Source organism: Ascaphus truei, chromosome 2 (genome assembly GCF_040206685.1).
Source record: "Ascaphus truei isolate aAscTru1 chromosome 2, aAscTru1.hap1, whole genome shotgun sequence".
Lineage (NCBI taxonomy): Eukaryota > Metazoa > Chordata > Amphibia > Anura > Ascaphidae > Ascaphus > Ascaphus truei.
The window spans coordinates 339,637,697-339,654,370 of NC_134484.1; the positions used below are offsets into that span (position 1 = coordinate 339,637,697).

The 16,674-nt window shown below is 42.9% G+C and overlaps 1 protein-coding gene across 2 annotated transcripts in view; it reads left to right on the forward strand.

Annotated features, from left to right (window-relative positions):
- LARS2 (leucyl-tRNA synthetase 2, mitochondrial) overlaps nt 1-5,351 on the forward strand; it is a 77,887-nt gene extending 72,536 nt beyond the window's left edge. For both annotated transcript variants that reach the window (XM_075586731.1, XM_075586730.1), the window contains exons 20-21: nt 3,244-3,371; nt 3,808-5,351. In XM_075586731.1, the coding sequence (XP_075442846.1) occupies nt 3,244-3,371; nt 3,808-3,987 (308 nt within the window). In that variant the 3' untranslated portion in view covers nt 3,988-5,351. The remainder of the gene's footprint in view (nt 1-3,243; nt 3,372-3,807) is intronic.
- Nucleotides 5,352-16,674: the final 11,323 nt, after the last annotated feature.

Sequence of the window (16,674 nt, forward strand, 5' to 3'; positions counted from 1 at the left end):
AGGCTCTGTTCTGGGGCCCCTACTCTTCTCAGAGTTCATCAATTATCTTCCCACAGCTTGTAAGGAAGCTTCAATACACATGTATGCAGATGACACAATCCTATATGCACACAGCCATAGCCTCTCTAACCTTCAACACATACTTCAGTCTGACTTTTTGAGACTCGAAAACTGGATTTCCCAAAACAAACTGTTTTTAAACACTGACAAGACTGTAACAATGGTATTTGGGACCAAGACTACATTTTTAAAGCTTCCAGCGACTGAGCTCCAGATTAGAACCAACGCTAACACCACCCTAACCCCTGTCACTAGTTTTAAATAGCTAGGCATATGGTATGACTCCCACTTAACATTCGGGATGCACATTGATACCCTGACAACCAAGACCTATGCCAAACTAGGGGTGCTTTACAGGAACAAATCCTCCCTAAGTCTCCTGGTCAGAAAGCGTATCGCACAGCAGATGCTAATGCCAATTATTGACTATGGAGACATAGTATATGGCTCGGCACCTCAAACCCACCTTAGCAAACTTGACACCCTCTACAATTCAATTTGTCGTTTTGTTCTCCAGTGCAACTATAAACACACATTACTGCGAAATGCTCAAAGAACCAGATTGGTCATCACTCGAGTCTAGGCGCAAAGTTCACCTTTCCTGTCTTGCCTTTAAATTCTTTATGGGCAAGCTACTCAGCTACCTGAACAAGCTCCTCACCCCTACCACATGCAGCACCTATCATCTGAGATCAGACTCCAAAAGACTGTTCATTGTCCCATGGCTCAACAAAGTATCCGGCTGCTCCTCCTTCTCTTACCGTGCACCCCAAAACTGGAACAACCTACCAGAGACTTTCACATCCACCACCAGTTTAAGTTCTTTCAAATCTAAGGCTGTCTCACATTTTAATCTGGTCTGTAACTGTTTCATACGCCCATAATATATATTATCTTTAACTGTGCACGCAATGTCTTGTATATAATGTATATCCTGTTCATTTATGTAACTGTATTTGTAACCATGTACTATTTGTTTTACTCTGTGCCCAGGACATACTTGAAAACGAGAGGTAACTCTCAATGTATTACTTCCTGGTAAAATATTTTATAAATAAATAAATAAGAATTAGTGGTGAGGTCACATTCGTTAGAGCCTATAGAGCATAAGATGCCCAAATAATGCTTTTTGGACATCTTTAAGCAGACGCATTTTTAGAATATTGAAAGTATGATATATATTTTTTTACGTCTGCTTTCAACGTTTTATTGACCATGTGGATAATACGTTTTCTGAAGACGAGAGAGATATACGTTCTCTACATACGCAACAGTACGTATTTAAGTAATAATCCCTGAAAAACAGGGCATTACTGGCCAATAATGCCCTATTGGCCAGTAATGCCCTGTTCTGAGGGTATTATTACTATTATAGGCTAAATGTAGACTTTTTTCCTAAATAATAGACACTTTTGTATAGTTAAATAGATTTTTTTATTAAAATAAAATGGTAAATACATGAAACCACCTCTATATACGCTTACACTGCAGATATCTATATCACACACTGCCGCCCCTCTGTGTACACACACACACACAGCAGCTCAACACACACAACACAGCACCTCTACACACACAGCAGCTCTAGACACACATACACTGGAGCTCTAGACACACAACACAGCACCTCCTCTACACTCACAACACAGCACCTCTACACACAAACAACAAAGCAGCTCTACACACACAAACTCTGCTGCTACACACACATGCTACACCCATAAACACGGCTACTAACACACACACACTTGAGCTCTATACACACACACATCAGCTCTACACACACACAAACTGCTGCTATACATACAATAGCAAAACACAACACACACACTGCAGCCACAATAAAAAATGCAGCCACTTACTAAACTTTGCACTCCCCCCCCCACCTCTACACACAACACAGCACCTTTACACACACCCCACACACACAACACTGCACCTCTATACACAACACAGCACCTCTACACACACAACATACACACATAACCTCTATACACAGCACCTCTACACACACACACACACACACACACACACACACACACACAAACTGCTGCTTCACACACATGCTACACCCATAAACACTGCTGCTGACACTGACACACACACACACTGGAGCTCTATACACACACACACACAGCACCTCTACACAGATATACAACAGCACAGCACACACCCACTGCTACTGACACACACACAAACTGCAGCCACAAAGAAACTGCAGACAGACACTCACTTATTTACTTTGCAGATTCCTCCCTCCCCCCCTGGGGGGGAGAGGGGGAGCTGCAGTTGTGTGTGTGTGTTGTGCTGTTGTATGTGTAGCAGCAGTTTGTGTGAGTGTAGAGCTGGTGTGTGTGTGTGTGTGTGTGTGTGTGTGTGTGTGTGTGTGTGTGTGTGTGTGTATAGAGCTACTGTGTGTGCGTGTGTGTGTGTCAGTAGCAGTGTTTATGGGTGTAGCATGTGTGTGTAGCAGCAGAGTTTGTGTGTGTGTGTGTGTGTGTAGAGCTGCTGTGTGTGTAGAGGTGCTGTGTAGTGAGTGTAGAGGAGGTGCTGTGTTGTGTGTGGTGTGCTGTTTTGGGTGTGTGTGTGTAGCAGCAGTTTGTGTGTGAGCTGCTGTGTGTGTGTGTGTGTGTGTGTGTGTGTGTGTGTGTGTGTGTGTACACAGAGGAGGCGGCAGTGTGTGGATATAGATATCTGCAGTGTAAGCGTATATAGAGGTGGTTTCATGTATTTACCATTTTATTTTAATAAAAAAATCTATTTAACTATACAAAAGTGTCTATTATTTATGAAATAAGCCTACATTTAGCCTATAATAGTAATAATCCCCTCAGAACAAGGCATTACTCGCCAATAATGCCCTGACTGGGTTAAAGTCCCTCGGCTTCGCCTCGGGCCTTCAACTCTTCCAGCCAGGGCATTATTGGCCAGTAATGCCCTGTTCTTCAGGGATTATTAGTTAAATACGACATACGCAACAGTAGTTATGGCTCCTGTTTCTGGTTTCACTCTCGGAGAAGAGATCTTTTGCAGCTTGTTCAATGTTGTATATCACTTTCATGTTCATCAGATAAAAGTTACATATATATATTTCACCGTTTGCAACAATTAAAGCAGCACTTTGAAGATGTGTAATAACACCATGGAGTATAACTATACTGAGTTTCTCATTTAACTTTGTAGGCATGGCACACGTGCAGCAGAAGCTGTGCACACAATATAAATGGGACGAAGATGTGCTTCGACAGGCCTGGCCCAATGTGGACCCAGAGTATCTTCGCCATCCAGACATGGTGGAGGTGTCAGTACTGGTAAGAGTTCAAACCCCCACAGTATGTGAATGTACTTAAACTTACAAATGCAGTAAACATGTATGTTTGTGATTTATGGATAAATACTAATAGGGCTTACAGTATTGTATGATCCTCTGCACTCTAGCTCTGTATCGCTACTAAGAGGTTCTCTGTTCAGCGAGCGCATAGCGATCTGTACGTTTTGCTGAAGAGAAGGAAAAACTGAGCGTATAGTCGCTGCGTTGGTTTCATGGCAAATAGAATAGAAATGTGAACTGTATGCGAGACGAACGATGTCTATTTTGTCTTGGATCTCTCAAATGCTCTGCTGTAAATGAATAACAAACACGTAGATTGGTTGTTAATTCCCATCTACAGTACATACATACATACCTCTTTGTAGGTGGGACCTGCACTTTTCATAACGTTTGCCCTCATGTTGTGTGTTTTACAGATTAACAACAAAACCTGTGGTAGAGTCAGCGTACCCCACCACGTGTCCCGGGACTCAGACAGGGTCCATGAACTGGTGCTGCAGAGTGACCTGGGGATGACGCACCTGCGGGGGCGAACCATCCAAAAGGTTTTCCTCTCCCCACGGACGGCTCTCATCAACTTCCTCGTGGAAGAGTAATGCCTCAACATCACACCCACAAACTGACGCGAGAGGAACAATTGCCACAGTGATCAACCTGCCTTAAACTTGTTGCTGAATCACAAAGCCAGTGACATTGAGATGGTGCACGGAAGCGAAGTTTAAACAATTGCAAAAGAAATGCAAAGGAAATGTTTTCCTACGTTGTTCTCGGCCTCATTGATATTTGTACCATACAAACTTAATAGACACTTTGAACAAACAAGCTCACCCAAAGCAAATTATTGCAGTAATCGAGATGAGACAAATGTGCCTGACACTAGTGTCTGATTTGTTCGCAGATGGCAGGTTGATTTTGGCATATTTTGTTACCACTGGGGATGTTACCTGGTCTGTACGGAAAACATCCACTGTGAGCTGTTCTATGTGTTGCACAAAGGGGTTTGGCGTTGTGAGATGCAGACAAGACTAGCACATGAAGCAGCAGAGACATTTCTCAACGTATGCTTCAGGATTTTTCATTTACTCGAAAACTGGTTTGCAAGGAATACGGGGGGAACTACATCTGTGAAACATTAACATAAAAATGTATGAAACCACTGCGGTTTTGTACTGACACTTTGACTGCCAGGCGAGCCATAGATAGCTGGCTCTACTTTCAGCAGAGGGGTTCATAGCAGTTTTACATGATTTGCAGACATACCAGGCATTCCAAAATGCTGAAGAAACACACGCAAGGGATAGAAAACTCAAAATAAAAAGAAAATAAGTGGGGCAAAAGGTCCTTTTTTGTTTTAATCTATAAAAAGGTGCAATCCCACAGTGGTCCAGTTGAATGTCTTCGGGGCCTCTGAATGGGGAAGTGTTAGTCATTCAACTGTTTTCTTTACCCCGCCCAGTCCTTATCAGAGAACCTATAAAATTAGGGGATGGGGGAACTCGGCTGTACAAGCGCTCGCTGAACACGCAGTGACATCAAACACGGGAGCAGCCAGTGGAAATCAAACCCGTCCCAATTCTAACTTTAATGTATTATTTAAAGTGCATATAGGTGTCTCGTTTGTGTAAAACATATTTTTTATCAATCAGCAGATGAGATCCCTAAACGTCGTTAGAATTAGTTCATTTTGGTCCCAGGAGGGATTGTGCTTTTAAATGGTATCTGTACCACTATTTATTTCTATTTTACTACCATAAAGAACTAATCATCTGTAGACTTTTTCCAAATCACCTGTGTTTGCAGCTATCATCATTTCAAACAGTTGGAGTAAATAATGTGACAGACCAACAGGAGTTCTTTGTTGCCATTAATAAAGTCTTCCAAATTCTTCTTTTTACATGATGTGTTTCCATGAAATGCCGGCTATTTTACATGATGTCTCCATGAAATGCTGGCTATTTTACACGATATGCTGCACTGCTGGTTTTTCCGATCGCTTTGCAGGTTTCTCCTTTTGTTAAATGTGCTAATGAGATATAGAATACATTATTTTAAGTGTAATCGGTGTCGAGTTCAGTGTCACAACATCGTTTATAGTTAGTTCTTCCCTCTACCACTTGCAGTACATTGTGTGGTCTTACGCAAGACTCTTCAACACTGTGTACGTTTATGAAGTGACAACTTCGGAGACCTGGTGTCACCTCTGCACTGCTAGGCAGGTCTGTGAAGACATCGTAAACCTGCATTTATTAACATACATACTTTTGAAATCATTCACTGAACCACTTGGTATTTAGTTCCCCACCACATCATGGGGTCTGGCACTCCAGGGGCCCCAAGACATAGTAGCTATGTCATATACGATGTGCTTGTTTTCCAGGGGAGATCACCTTCTGCCACACGGAGGAGGAGGAGGACTCCTGCTTTTCCGTTCCGTCATCAGTGATTGCGAAGTGCAGGAAGAGCTATGGTGACGTGGCCCCATCTGCACTGAAACGGTTAATACCACAGTGAACAATGGTTTAAAGCAGGCCTGCATGGACTCGCTGTGCGACCCGTGACGACTTTGGGGAGTAATATGCATTACTGTCCTCTGCGTCAGGCCTCCCTCCACACTGACTGTCCCACGCGTCTGACGTCAGCGCGTCACCGGGACTCCATGCCGGTACGCACCGGAAGCTCCGCGTGCTGACCTCAGAGAGGCCCGGCGTGGGACAGTCAGTGAGGAGGGAGAGCCGGGACCCGCGGCAACAAAGGACCGGCGGCTGGGCCCCTCTGCGGCCCCCGGGCCCGGCCTGAGACCATCCCCAAGGCAAATCTGTATTATATATGTATTTGGGTTTTTTATAGGTATTTTTTTTATATGTATTTGGGGATTTTATATGTATTTGGGGTTTTTTTTTTTTTTTTTGACATTGTAACATTACTTTTTAAAAGCGATGACATTTTTTTTATTTCAAACATTTTTGTTGTTTTCTGACAGGGGTACATTCACATCACATGGTTGTTTATAGACAGTAAACTTAATTAACATATACATTTAAAAGTGAACAACCCGAAGCATCTCAAGGTTGATTGATCAAGAAGAGGCGATCTGCCCCTAGTATTTTGTAACCTCCTATGCATTTAGATTCTACTATGTAGATCCCGTCCGGGAGAATTAACAGTTTTAGGAGGATCTTAGATCAAACCCCTTATATTAGTACTGTAAAGGATAGGCAGAGAGAGAGAGGGGGAGAAGAGAGAAGAACAGAAGAAGGGGAAAGGGGATAGGAACGGGGAGAGCTAAGGGAAGGGGTGTACAGTAGTTGTCCTCCCCTCCACCTTGTCAAAAGACCCTGAGTAGACATGAACTCCCCCTTATGGTTTTCTATATGTTTTTGGGCTTTATGTGTATTTGGGTTTTTTATAGTTATTTCGTTTTTTTTTTTTTTTAATACAGTTGGGTCCGGAAATAATTGGACACTGACACAATTTTCATAATTTGGGCTCTGTACGCCAACACAAGGGATTTGAAATGAAACAACCGAGATGCAATAGAAGTGCAGACTTTCAGCTTTAATTCAAGGGGTTGACCAAAAATATCGTATGAAACGTTTAGGAATTGCAACCATTTTCATACACAGTCCCCTTATTTCAGGGGCTGAAATGTAATTGGACAAATTAACACAATCATAAATAAAATGTTCATTTTTAATACTTTGTCGAGAATCCTTTGCAGGCAATGACTGCTTGAAGTCTGGAACGCATGGACATCACCAAACGCTGGGTTTCCTCCTTTGTGATGCTTTGCCAGGCCTTTACTGCAGCTGTCTTCAGTTGTTGTTTGTTCGTGGGTCTTTCTGCCTTAAGTTTTGTCTTCAGCAAGTGAAATGCATGCTCGATAGGGTTGAGATCAGGTGATTGACTCGGCCATTGCAGAATATTCCACTTCTTTGCCTTAAAAAAAACTCCTGGGTTGCTTTCACAGTATGTTTTGGGTCATTGTCCATCTGTAAAGTGACGCGCCGTCCAATCAACTTCACTGAATCTGAGCAGACAATATATCCCTATACACTTCAGAATTCATCCGGCTGCTTCTGTCTTTTGTCACATCATCAATAAACACTAGTGACCAAGTGCCATTGGAAGCCATGCATGCCCATGCCATCACACTGCCTCCACTGTGTTTTACAGATTATGTGGTATGCTTCGGATCATGAGCCGTTCCAAGCCCTCTCCATACTTTTTTCTTCCCATAATTCTGGTACAGGTTGATCTTTGTTTCATCTGTCCAAAGAATGCTGTTCCAGAACTGGGCTGGCTTTTTTAGATATTGTTTGGCAAAATCTAATCTGGCCTTTCTATTCTTGAGGCTTATGAATGGTTTGCACCTTGTGGTGAACCCTCTGTATTTGCTCTCATGAAGTCTTCTCTTTATGGTAGACTTGGATAATGATATGCCTACCTCCTCGAGAGTGTTCTTCACTTGGCTGGATGTTGTGAAGGGGTTTTTCTTTACCATGGAAAGGATCCTATGATCATCCACCACTATTGTCTTCCATGGACGTTGTGTTGCAGAGCTCACCGGTGCGTTCTTTTTTTCCTCAGAATGTACCAAACTGTTTATTTGGCCACTCCTAATGTTCCTGCTTTCTCGCTGATGGATTTTCTTTTTTCTTGCAGCCTAAGGCCTCGGGCATAGACACTTCGCCCGTGCGGAGGCGCGCTGAGGCTCAGGGAAAGCTGTGCTTTCCCTGGCCTTAGAGCGCGCGCCGTCTGGGGGCGGGCCAGTGACGTCACGGAGCTTGTTCACCCTCATTGGGCGAACCGCTCACGTGACCGGCTCTGAGCTCCGGCGAGCGCCAAATCTAAAATTTTCCTAAGACACACGCTTGCGGAAGCGTGTGCGAGACCCTGCTGAAGCCGCTCTCATTGCGGCTGCAGGGGCTCAGTGCTGAGCGTGAGCACGGGTCAGCGCATAAGCACTGACCCTGGACGCAGCCTTAGGATGCCCTGTTTCACTTGCATTGAGAGCTCCTTTGACCGCATGTTGTGGGTTCATAGCAACAGCTTCCAAATGCGAATCCCACACCTGGAATCAACTCCAGACCTTTTATCTGCTTAATTGATGATGAAATAACGAAGGAATAGCCCACACCTGTCCATGAAACAGCTTTTGAATCAATTGTCCAATTACTTTTGGTCCTTTGAAAAAGAGGGGGCTACATATTAAAGTGATGTAATTCCCAAACCCTTCCTCCAATTTGGATGTGAATACCCTCAAATTAAAGCTGATAGACTGCACATTAAGCCCATATTCATTATTTAACTGTAACTTTAATTTATTTTGGTAAACAGTCAAAATAAAAAAAAACTTGTATCAGTGGCCAATTATTTCCAGACCTAACTGTATGTATCTGGGGTTTTCTATATGTTTTTGGGGCTTTCTGTGTATTTGGGTTTTTTATAGTTATTTAGTTTTTTTATATATGTATTTGGGGTTTTCTACATGTATTTGTTGCTTTTTATATGTATGTTTTTTTTTTTTTTTCAGCTTTCATTTTATTATTTTTAAGTGTAAGTCATGCCAACACATTACATTGCATTGTCCTGGTGGACAGACTCAACATCAGACATACCACATTTAACAGACAGGGGGAAGGGAAGACGACAGGACATAGACAGGTAGAGGGGGAGGTGAGAGGGGGGGGGGTTGAGAAGGCGCTTCCATTCGCTTCCTGGATCTCTCTGGCGGACGGTCACCACCGGCCCTTGGTATTGTGGCTCTACCGCATATTGGGGTTTGTAAGCGTCAGCTTAGACCTAGCTCCCTATAGGGGGGGGGGGGGGGGGCTACCGTTAGTCCTCTGTGTCTGTTCTGTCACCTTGTCTGTGCATCCAAGGAGAACTCATTTTATCCTATTAAAGCCAGGTGGTGGCATTGCTCAGCCCCGGGATATCCGTCTGGGCTAGCCAAGGCAGCCAGACTTTTTGAAATTTTTCGCCAGTATCGTTAACCAGACTCGTTAACTTTTCCATCTGGCATACAAACCAAATTCGATTTCTAATTTTGTCTATTGATGGAATTGCGTTCTGGTTCCACAATGCCGCGGTCTCGCACCACATAGCTGTTGCAAAATGTGCTATTAATTTGTTCCCCGTTCTCGATACTTCGTCAGTGGGTTTGCCTAGGAGGAACAGCCACGGGTCTAGCTGAATTTGGAGGCCCAAGATCCTCTGTAGCCAATCTCGAATCTGTTGCCAAACTGGCATAAGCTTCAGGGAAGGACCACAGCATGTCCCCCTGTTCCCCGCACTGCCGTGGGCAGAGCGGGGAAGCGCCTTTAATAAATTGAGCTAATCTGACTGGGGTGAGGTACCACCTCAACATTACCTTATATGAGTTCTCCTTCAATGTCGTGCAGATAGAGCTGCTGGCGGCCGCCTTAAATATTTCCGTCCAGTCCTCGTCCTCTAGTGTTTCCTTCAGGTCTGATTCCCATAAACTCATGAATCTGGGTCTAGTTATGTCGTCTTTGTGCGTCCCGAACACCTGTCTGTATAGAGTGGAGATCAGTCCCCGTGTGTCGGTTCCCCGCACACAGAGCCTTTCAAAATTCGTTAATGGTGGTCTTACCGTGTGTTTGTTGTAAAATGCCTGGACCTGAAGGTATCTAATAAATTCTGTGTTAGGAATGTCTGTTTCTGACTTCAATTGATCAAATGATTTGATGGTGTTGCTGCCCTCCAGGTCCTTTAATCTGTGAACCCCCTGTTGTCTCCAGATCTGAAAATTCTTCCCTTCTAGGCCAGGAGCAAAATCCGGGTTACTATATAAAGGGGCCATTAATGTGTGTTCAGAGGTCAATGAGTAGCTATATTTTGACACCTCCCAGACCGAGAGTGAGTTGACCACCGATGTCAATGGATCTTTTATATCTTTAATTCTTTTTTTCGGGTACCAGATGAGATCTCTGAGCTCTAGTGGGGCGCACAACTCCCTCTCCAGTGACACCCACCGTCGCAGCTCTGGGTCCCCATGCCACTGCGTAATTTGACACAACTGTGCAGCCTTATAATAGGACAACAAGCATGGCACTGCCAGACCCCCCCGCTTCCTTAGGTTTCTGCATAATTGCTGCTTTGATCCATGGTTTTTTACCTTTCCAAATAAATGCTGTTATTGAGTTTTGTAAATCCTTAATCTCGGATCTTACTACTGGTATCGGGAGAGTTTGAAACAAGTACAGTATTCTGGGGAGAATGTTCATCTTAACACTGTAAATTCTGCCTAGCCATGAGATACCATATGCTGACCAGTCCCGTAGTTCCTTTTTTAGGATCCTTATCAGACTGGGATAATTTGCTTGATATAGAGATGTTGCCTGTTTTGTGGCATTCACCCCTAGGTATTTGATGGACCTGGGCTGCCATTTAAACTCAAAATTGAGTTCCAATAGTTTTTGCATATCCCCGGGGATGTTCAAGCTCATCGCCCCAGTCTTCGATTGGTTTATCTTAAAACCTGAGAGCTGGTTGAACCGCCCCAGGAGCGCAAATAGGTTGGGGAGAGAGGTGAGCGGTTTGGTGATTTTCAAGATAATGTCATCAGCGTATAACGCTAATTTGTGCTCCTGTGAGTTCATTTGGACCCCCGTTATGTCCCTATTACTGCGTATATGTGCAGCCAGTGGTTCGATGCAAAGGGCGAGAGCGAGCACCCCTGCCTCGTTCCACTTTTGATTGGAAACAACTCCGAGGGGAAGCCCTGATGCAGGACCCTCGCTGATGTATGTTTTTTTAATGGATTTGACATTTAAGCCGCCATTAGGTCGGGCACACTAGTTCCCTGGCTTCGAAGATACCAGCAACCCTACGGAGGTAAGCATCTCTGTCCCTGGAGCTGAAATTAACACAGTTCAGCTTCGAAGATCCCTTGCTAATCCTATCAATTATATGCAGTGCTTCATGTTTTGCTTCTTTAAATACTCTGGTCCCTCTAAAATATAAAATAAAAATATATATAAAAAATTTTTTTTTAATAAATTAGTTCTCTAAATTTTGTGCAGTTTTTTTGAGCCATTTTAGTTTACTGTACAAGAATATACAATGTAAACAAATGTCCCCTCTTCCGTGTTTTCTGCTATATACAAACAGGTAGTATATAGGATGTTTCAGAAACATGATTACATCCATGATGACCATTTATTATGGACAATAGTAATCGTGCATGAGGTACTGTGCAAAAATAAAAATAATAAAGCACCGAATAGGAAAGGGGGAAAAAAACCTGGAAAAAAAGAATAATAATCAAATGATCACAGTAAAGCTGGGAACCTATGGAGAATATAAATAATCAATAACCTAACTTTGATGCAGCTCTATTTTACAAATGTATATACTGCACAGTAGGTACTGTAATAATCTAGACATTGAACAGGGCTATTGCTTCTCTATATTTCTATAGATTAAAAAAAAAAAAAAGAATAGTTGTGTTACAAAGCAATGATTAAAGAGAGACTGAAAGTACACAGATGCACAGGTGCCAATGATGCAACGCATAGGAGTTCTAAGGAGAAGTATGTCAGAGGGTGAAAATACCTTTTTAAAAACAGTCCTTTCTTAGGCTACGGTCCCAGTAATGTCTGTGATACGCGCGCCCGGCGGGGGGGCGGCGCGTGTCAGCGCTAACTGCGGTCTGTGAGGAGAGGAGAATCTTGCGACGGGAGGGGGCGTGGTCGGGGATTTGCCCCCGTCGCTAGGAGTAAACTCAATTTTATTGTGTTGGGAAAAACCCTGCAGCACGGCGCGGCTGCACCTTCTGCGTGACGGTGCGTACTGGGCCCAGCCCCATTGAGGGGCGGTGCTTACACGCACAGTGCACGCCGCGCCGTGCGCACAGGCTGTACTGGGACCGCAGCCTTAAAGAGGCAGTCCAAGCTGCATTAAAATATATATATATATTTTTTGTTTTTGTTTTTTAATATATGTAGCCTTTGATTACCTTTATTGAAAACAAATTACCTAAGCTGCTCTCCCAGCAGGAGCCTTTGTCCCACAACACTGCACCTGGTCCAATACAATGAACAATCCTTGGGTTCATTGTATGCTGGCCTAGTTCAGTGAATCACATTTTAGTGAGTAATTCAAGCGGTGGTGATTAGGAGTAATCAACACATATCCGCATCCATCAGGCCCAGAAAGTGGGGGGGGGGAAGAAGAGGGGGATTCCCACATGGAATAAAAAAACAGTTTTTTTTTTTTTTTTTTTACTTCAATAGTTTCATGTGGGCAATCTCTAATTACCTAAAGAACTGTATAGCTGCCAGTCAATTCGTTCTCCATGTATTGATAGGTCGAGATTTGGTGACATAATTAGTGAAGGGATCTGTTTATATTCTGCTTGTCTGTCAGTGGAAGCTCATGAATATTCATGAGCACGCCTGCACTGACAAGTGCTAGAGGGAGGGCAGGGCTGACAAAGGGGTGTGCCAGGGCTTGTGACAGGACATGAAGGGGCAGTGCCTTAGCAAATGCTTGTTAAAATAGAATACAAGAAAATTGGTCTTTAGAAGTTGTATTTTTAAAAACCGAAAATGCTAAAAGTATTTTTTCTTACTACAGAACTGATTTATTAAAAAAAACACATGCAGGATATTGACTAAAGCGACAGTGTAAATGAGAGAATAGCTATTAGTCTCCATCTTATCCCAAGGTTATATAATTATACTAGCCGTGGTAATGGCACACAGACACCTCCTTCATTTTTTTTTTAATTTGTTTTAATCATTTGGTTCGTTGTATATTTCGCTGCAATAAATATATTTTAATTAATTCATTAATAAATAGTATTTTTAATTTAGCTAAGGGTGCTTTCTCGAGTGCGACATATTAGGGAGCTATGTTGGTTATTAGCCACATTTGGCTAGTAGGGCTAATGGCCAGTACTGCAAAGGGGAGGTAGATTAGGTTTGTAGGTGTCGAGATGGGGATAGATGGGTGGGTTATAGGGGTAGGTGCCCAAGTAAGGTGACGATATGATGATTTCAAGCCTAAATATGAATTATGCTATATTCTCTATATTTACATATATTCAGCATGTAATTAGTTAAAATAAGTAATTTAGTATTAAGTTAGACATTATATTGGAAAATGATTAGCTGACTGCAAAGATAAGCTGAAGACGGCCTGGTGTATGTTTAATGTCTATTAATTTGCAACAGTTTGGATTCAAAGGTTAGTTAAATACTTAGAAAGACAATACAATAGAGAGAGGTCTTAAAAGATAAGTAACATAGGATTAACTATAGTTACTTAGTGACAGAATAAAGGGTCTTTTAAATCAAAGTCTAAAGTAAGATACAGTGTACTAATACTGGTGATTGACTAAACATTTTGGGCTGACACTGAGAAAAACAGGTGATTGCTATGTTAAGGAAATATAAAGAGTGTATCAGGATGTATAGAATTCAAAATAATTTCAAATTCGAGCTAAGAACAAGCAAGCTCATGACTCTCCGCTCTATAACTAAATTATATATGCTTGAATTATGTAACCAACAGAAATGATGCTGTGAAAGATGTTTCTATTATCTCTTATTAAATTGAGAAAAGAACCGGACTGTGGGCTATTTGATATACATTGAAAGATGGGACATTTATTTGCACCCACCTAGTGAACAAATCTTCATAAGGGAGGTTGGGCCACCCGGAAAGATTAAGGGACGTTAACCCCTTGTATGTCATAACGTTTGTGCCTCTATGCCATACAATGGGTAGTAAGGGTGTTTGTTTTAACCCCTTGGCTATGTTAGTGACTATGAAGGAATGCATAATGCATGCCTTAATTGCCACTATGGGGTTAATACATAGGTCTTGGCTTAATTTTCTGGCCTTGTCCAGGGTTTTAACTTTGGCTTTTTATATTGCTAGGGCAATATAGGAAGCCAAAGTGGGCCAGTTCAGCAACCTGGACAAGGCCCAAAAATGTTCTGCTACCTGTTCTGTTAGTTGCTAGAAGTTTACATTTTTTATTTTGCCTTAAATGGACAGTGTTCCCCATAAAGTGTTATTTGTTTTAAATCTGGAAATAAACCAGTGAAAAATGGAGTGTTGGATAGACCTTTAGGAGATACTGATTGTGTGGGATGGAGAGAAAGAAGGAAAAAATTACTCCTAAGCATTTACCTCAATTTTATTGAGTTGGGGAAAATCCTGCCGCACGGCGCGGCTGCACCTTCTGCGTGACGGTGCGTACTGGGCCCAGCCCCATTGAGGGGCGGTGCTTACACGCACAGTGCACGCCGCGCCGTGCGCACAGGCTGTACTGGGACCGCAGCCTTAAAGAGGCAGTCCAAGCTGCATTAAAAAATATATATATATTTTTTGTTTGTTTTTTTTAATATATGTAGCCTTTGATTACCTTTATTGAAAACAAATTACCTAAGCTGCTCTCCCAGCTGGAGCCTTTGTCCCACAACACTGCACCTGGTCCAATACAATCAACAATCCTTGGGTTCATTGTATGCTGGCCTAGTTCAGTGAATCACATTTTAGTGAGTAATTCAAGCGGTGGTGATTAGGAGTAATCAACTCATATATCCGCATCCATCAGGCCCAGAAAGTGGGGGGGGGGGGTGGAAGAAGAGGGGGATTCCCACATGGAATAAAAAAACAGCAACAATGGTGCAGATTGCTTTTATCAATAAAAAGTTAAAATATAGATAACACACTCAAACATATGTGGTTTTCAAGCAGTTAGACCACCCAGGGTCAGAGGCAAAGACTGGCAGCTTCCCTCTCAGTGGTGTCCCCACATCGCAGGTACACTCTGCAGGTAATACCAAAAGGTATGAGGTTTCCAGCTGCAAACTTCTCCCTGACTGCTGGGGGATTCTCCTGTACTGGCCATGCCCTACGCGTTTCGCTACGCAAGTTTCCTCAGGGGCTATAGAGTCACATTACTAAGGACCCGCATTTTACTGCCCTGAACAACCGAGGTCCACGGAGCACAGCTTATTAACCCATTACTGGCTGAAAACCGAGGTCCATGGCACATGGCCTATTAAAGCTGCAGTTCAGTCTTTTTTTTTATTTTTTTACTTCAATAGTTTTATGTGTGCAATCTCTAATTACCTAAAGAACTGTATAGCTGCCGGTCAATTCGTTCTCCATGTATTGATAGGTCGAAATTTGGTGACATAATTAGTGAAGGGATCTGTTTATATTCTGCTTGTCTGTCAGTGGAAGCTCATGAATATTCATGAGCACTCCTGCATTGACATGTGCTAGAGGGAGGGCAGGGCTGACAAAGGGGTGTGCCAGGGCTTGTGACAGGACATGAAGGGGCAGTGCCTTAGCAAATGGCTGTTAAAATAGAATACAAGAAAATTGGTCTTTAGAAGTTGTATTTTTAAAAACAGAAAATGCTAAAAGTATTTTTTCTTACTAGAGAACTGATTTATTAAAAAAAACACATGCAGGATATTGACTGAACTGCAGCTTTAACCATTTAGTGGTAGGCATCAGAGCAAGCGATCAGGGTTACCTCCCTCTTCCCTTCTATCTGCCCGCTTATAGCTATCGTTCAATAAAACATAGACAGATGGTACTGCCCCAGTAGGGGCTAAATACTAAATATATCCAACGCACGTTTCATAGCATACGCTACTTCATCAGGGATACTATCCCTGATGAAGTAGCGTATGCTATGAAACGTGCATTGGATATATTTAGTATCTAGCCCCTACGGTTATATCTCTGCCATATACCCTTGCTGAGGTGTAGAGAGACTTGCTCCGAACTTTCTTGTGATGCCATCAATCCACTTTGCGGCAAGGATTGCCTTACGGCAAGTCGCGAATCGGCCGCAAAACTACGTGGACTTTCCGGAGAGATGAGCCGGACGGCGGTTCCAGCGGGCACGGTGCAAAGACGTTCTTGCAGACTTCGTAGAGCCAGACTAAGCCAGCCAGTGACGGCCTAAATCGATGGACGATCAGCGTTACCTCACCCATCTTGGTGACACGGCAGTTGCTGTGGTTCTACGGTTCCTGTGCTTCTGGTGGTGCCGGGTAACATGTTAACCTAAGTGCACGATATGCCTACTTTTGTCTTCACTGATGTACGCAGATATCATACCTTTTAATATATATTAATTGATTTGAACTTACTACACCATTTGCGTCTGCGCTTGTTTTCTTTTGTTGCTACTCTGAGAGAGACAATGCTTTTCCCCAGAGAAGGGGGAGAGAGAAAGTTCTCCCCAGCAAAGAGGCTGGCACAGTCCCCTAGACCCGTTGGAC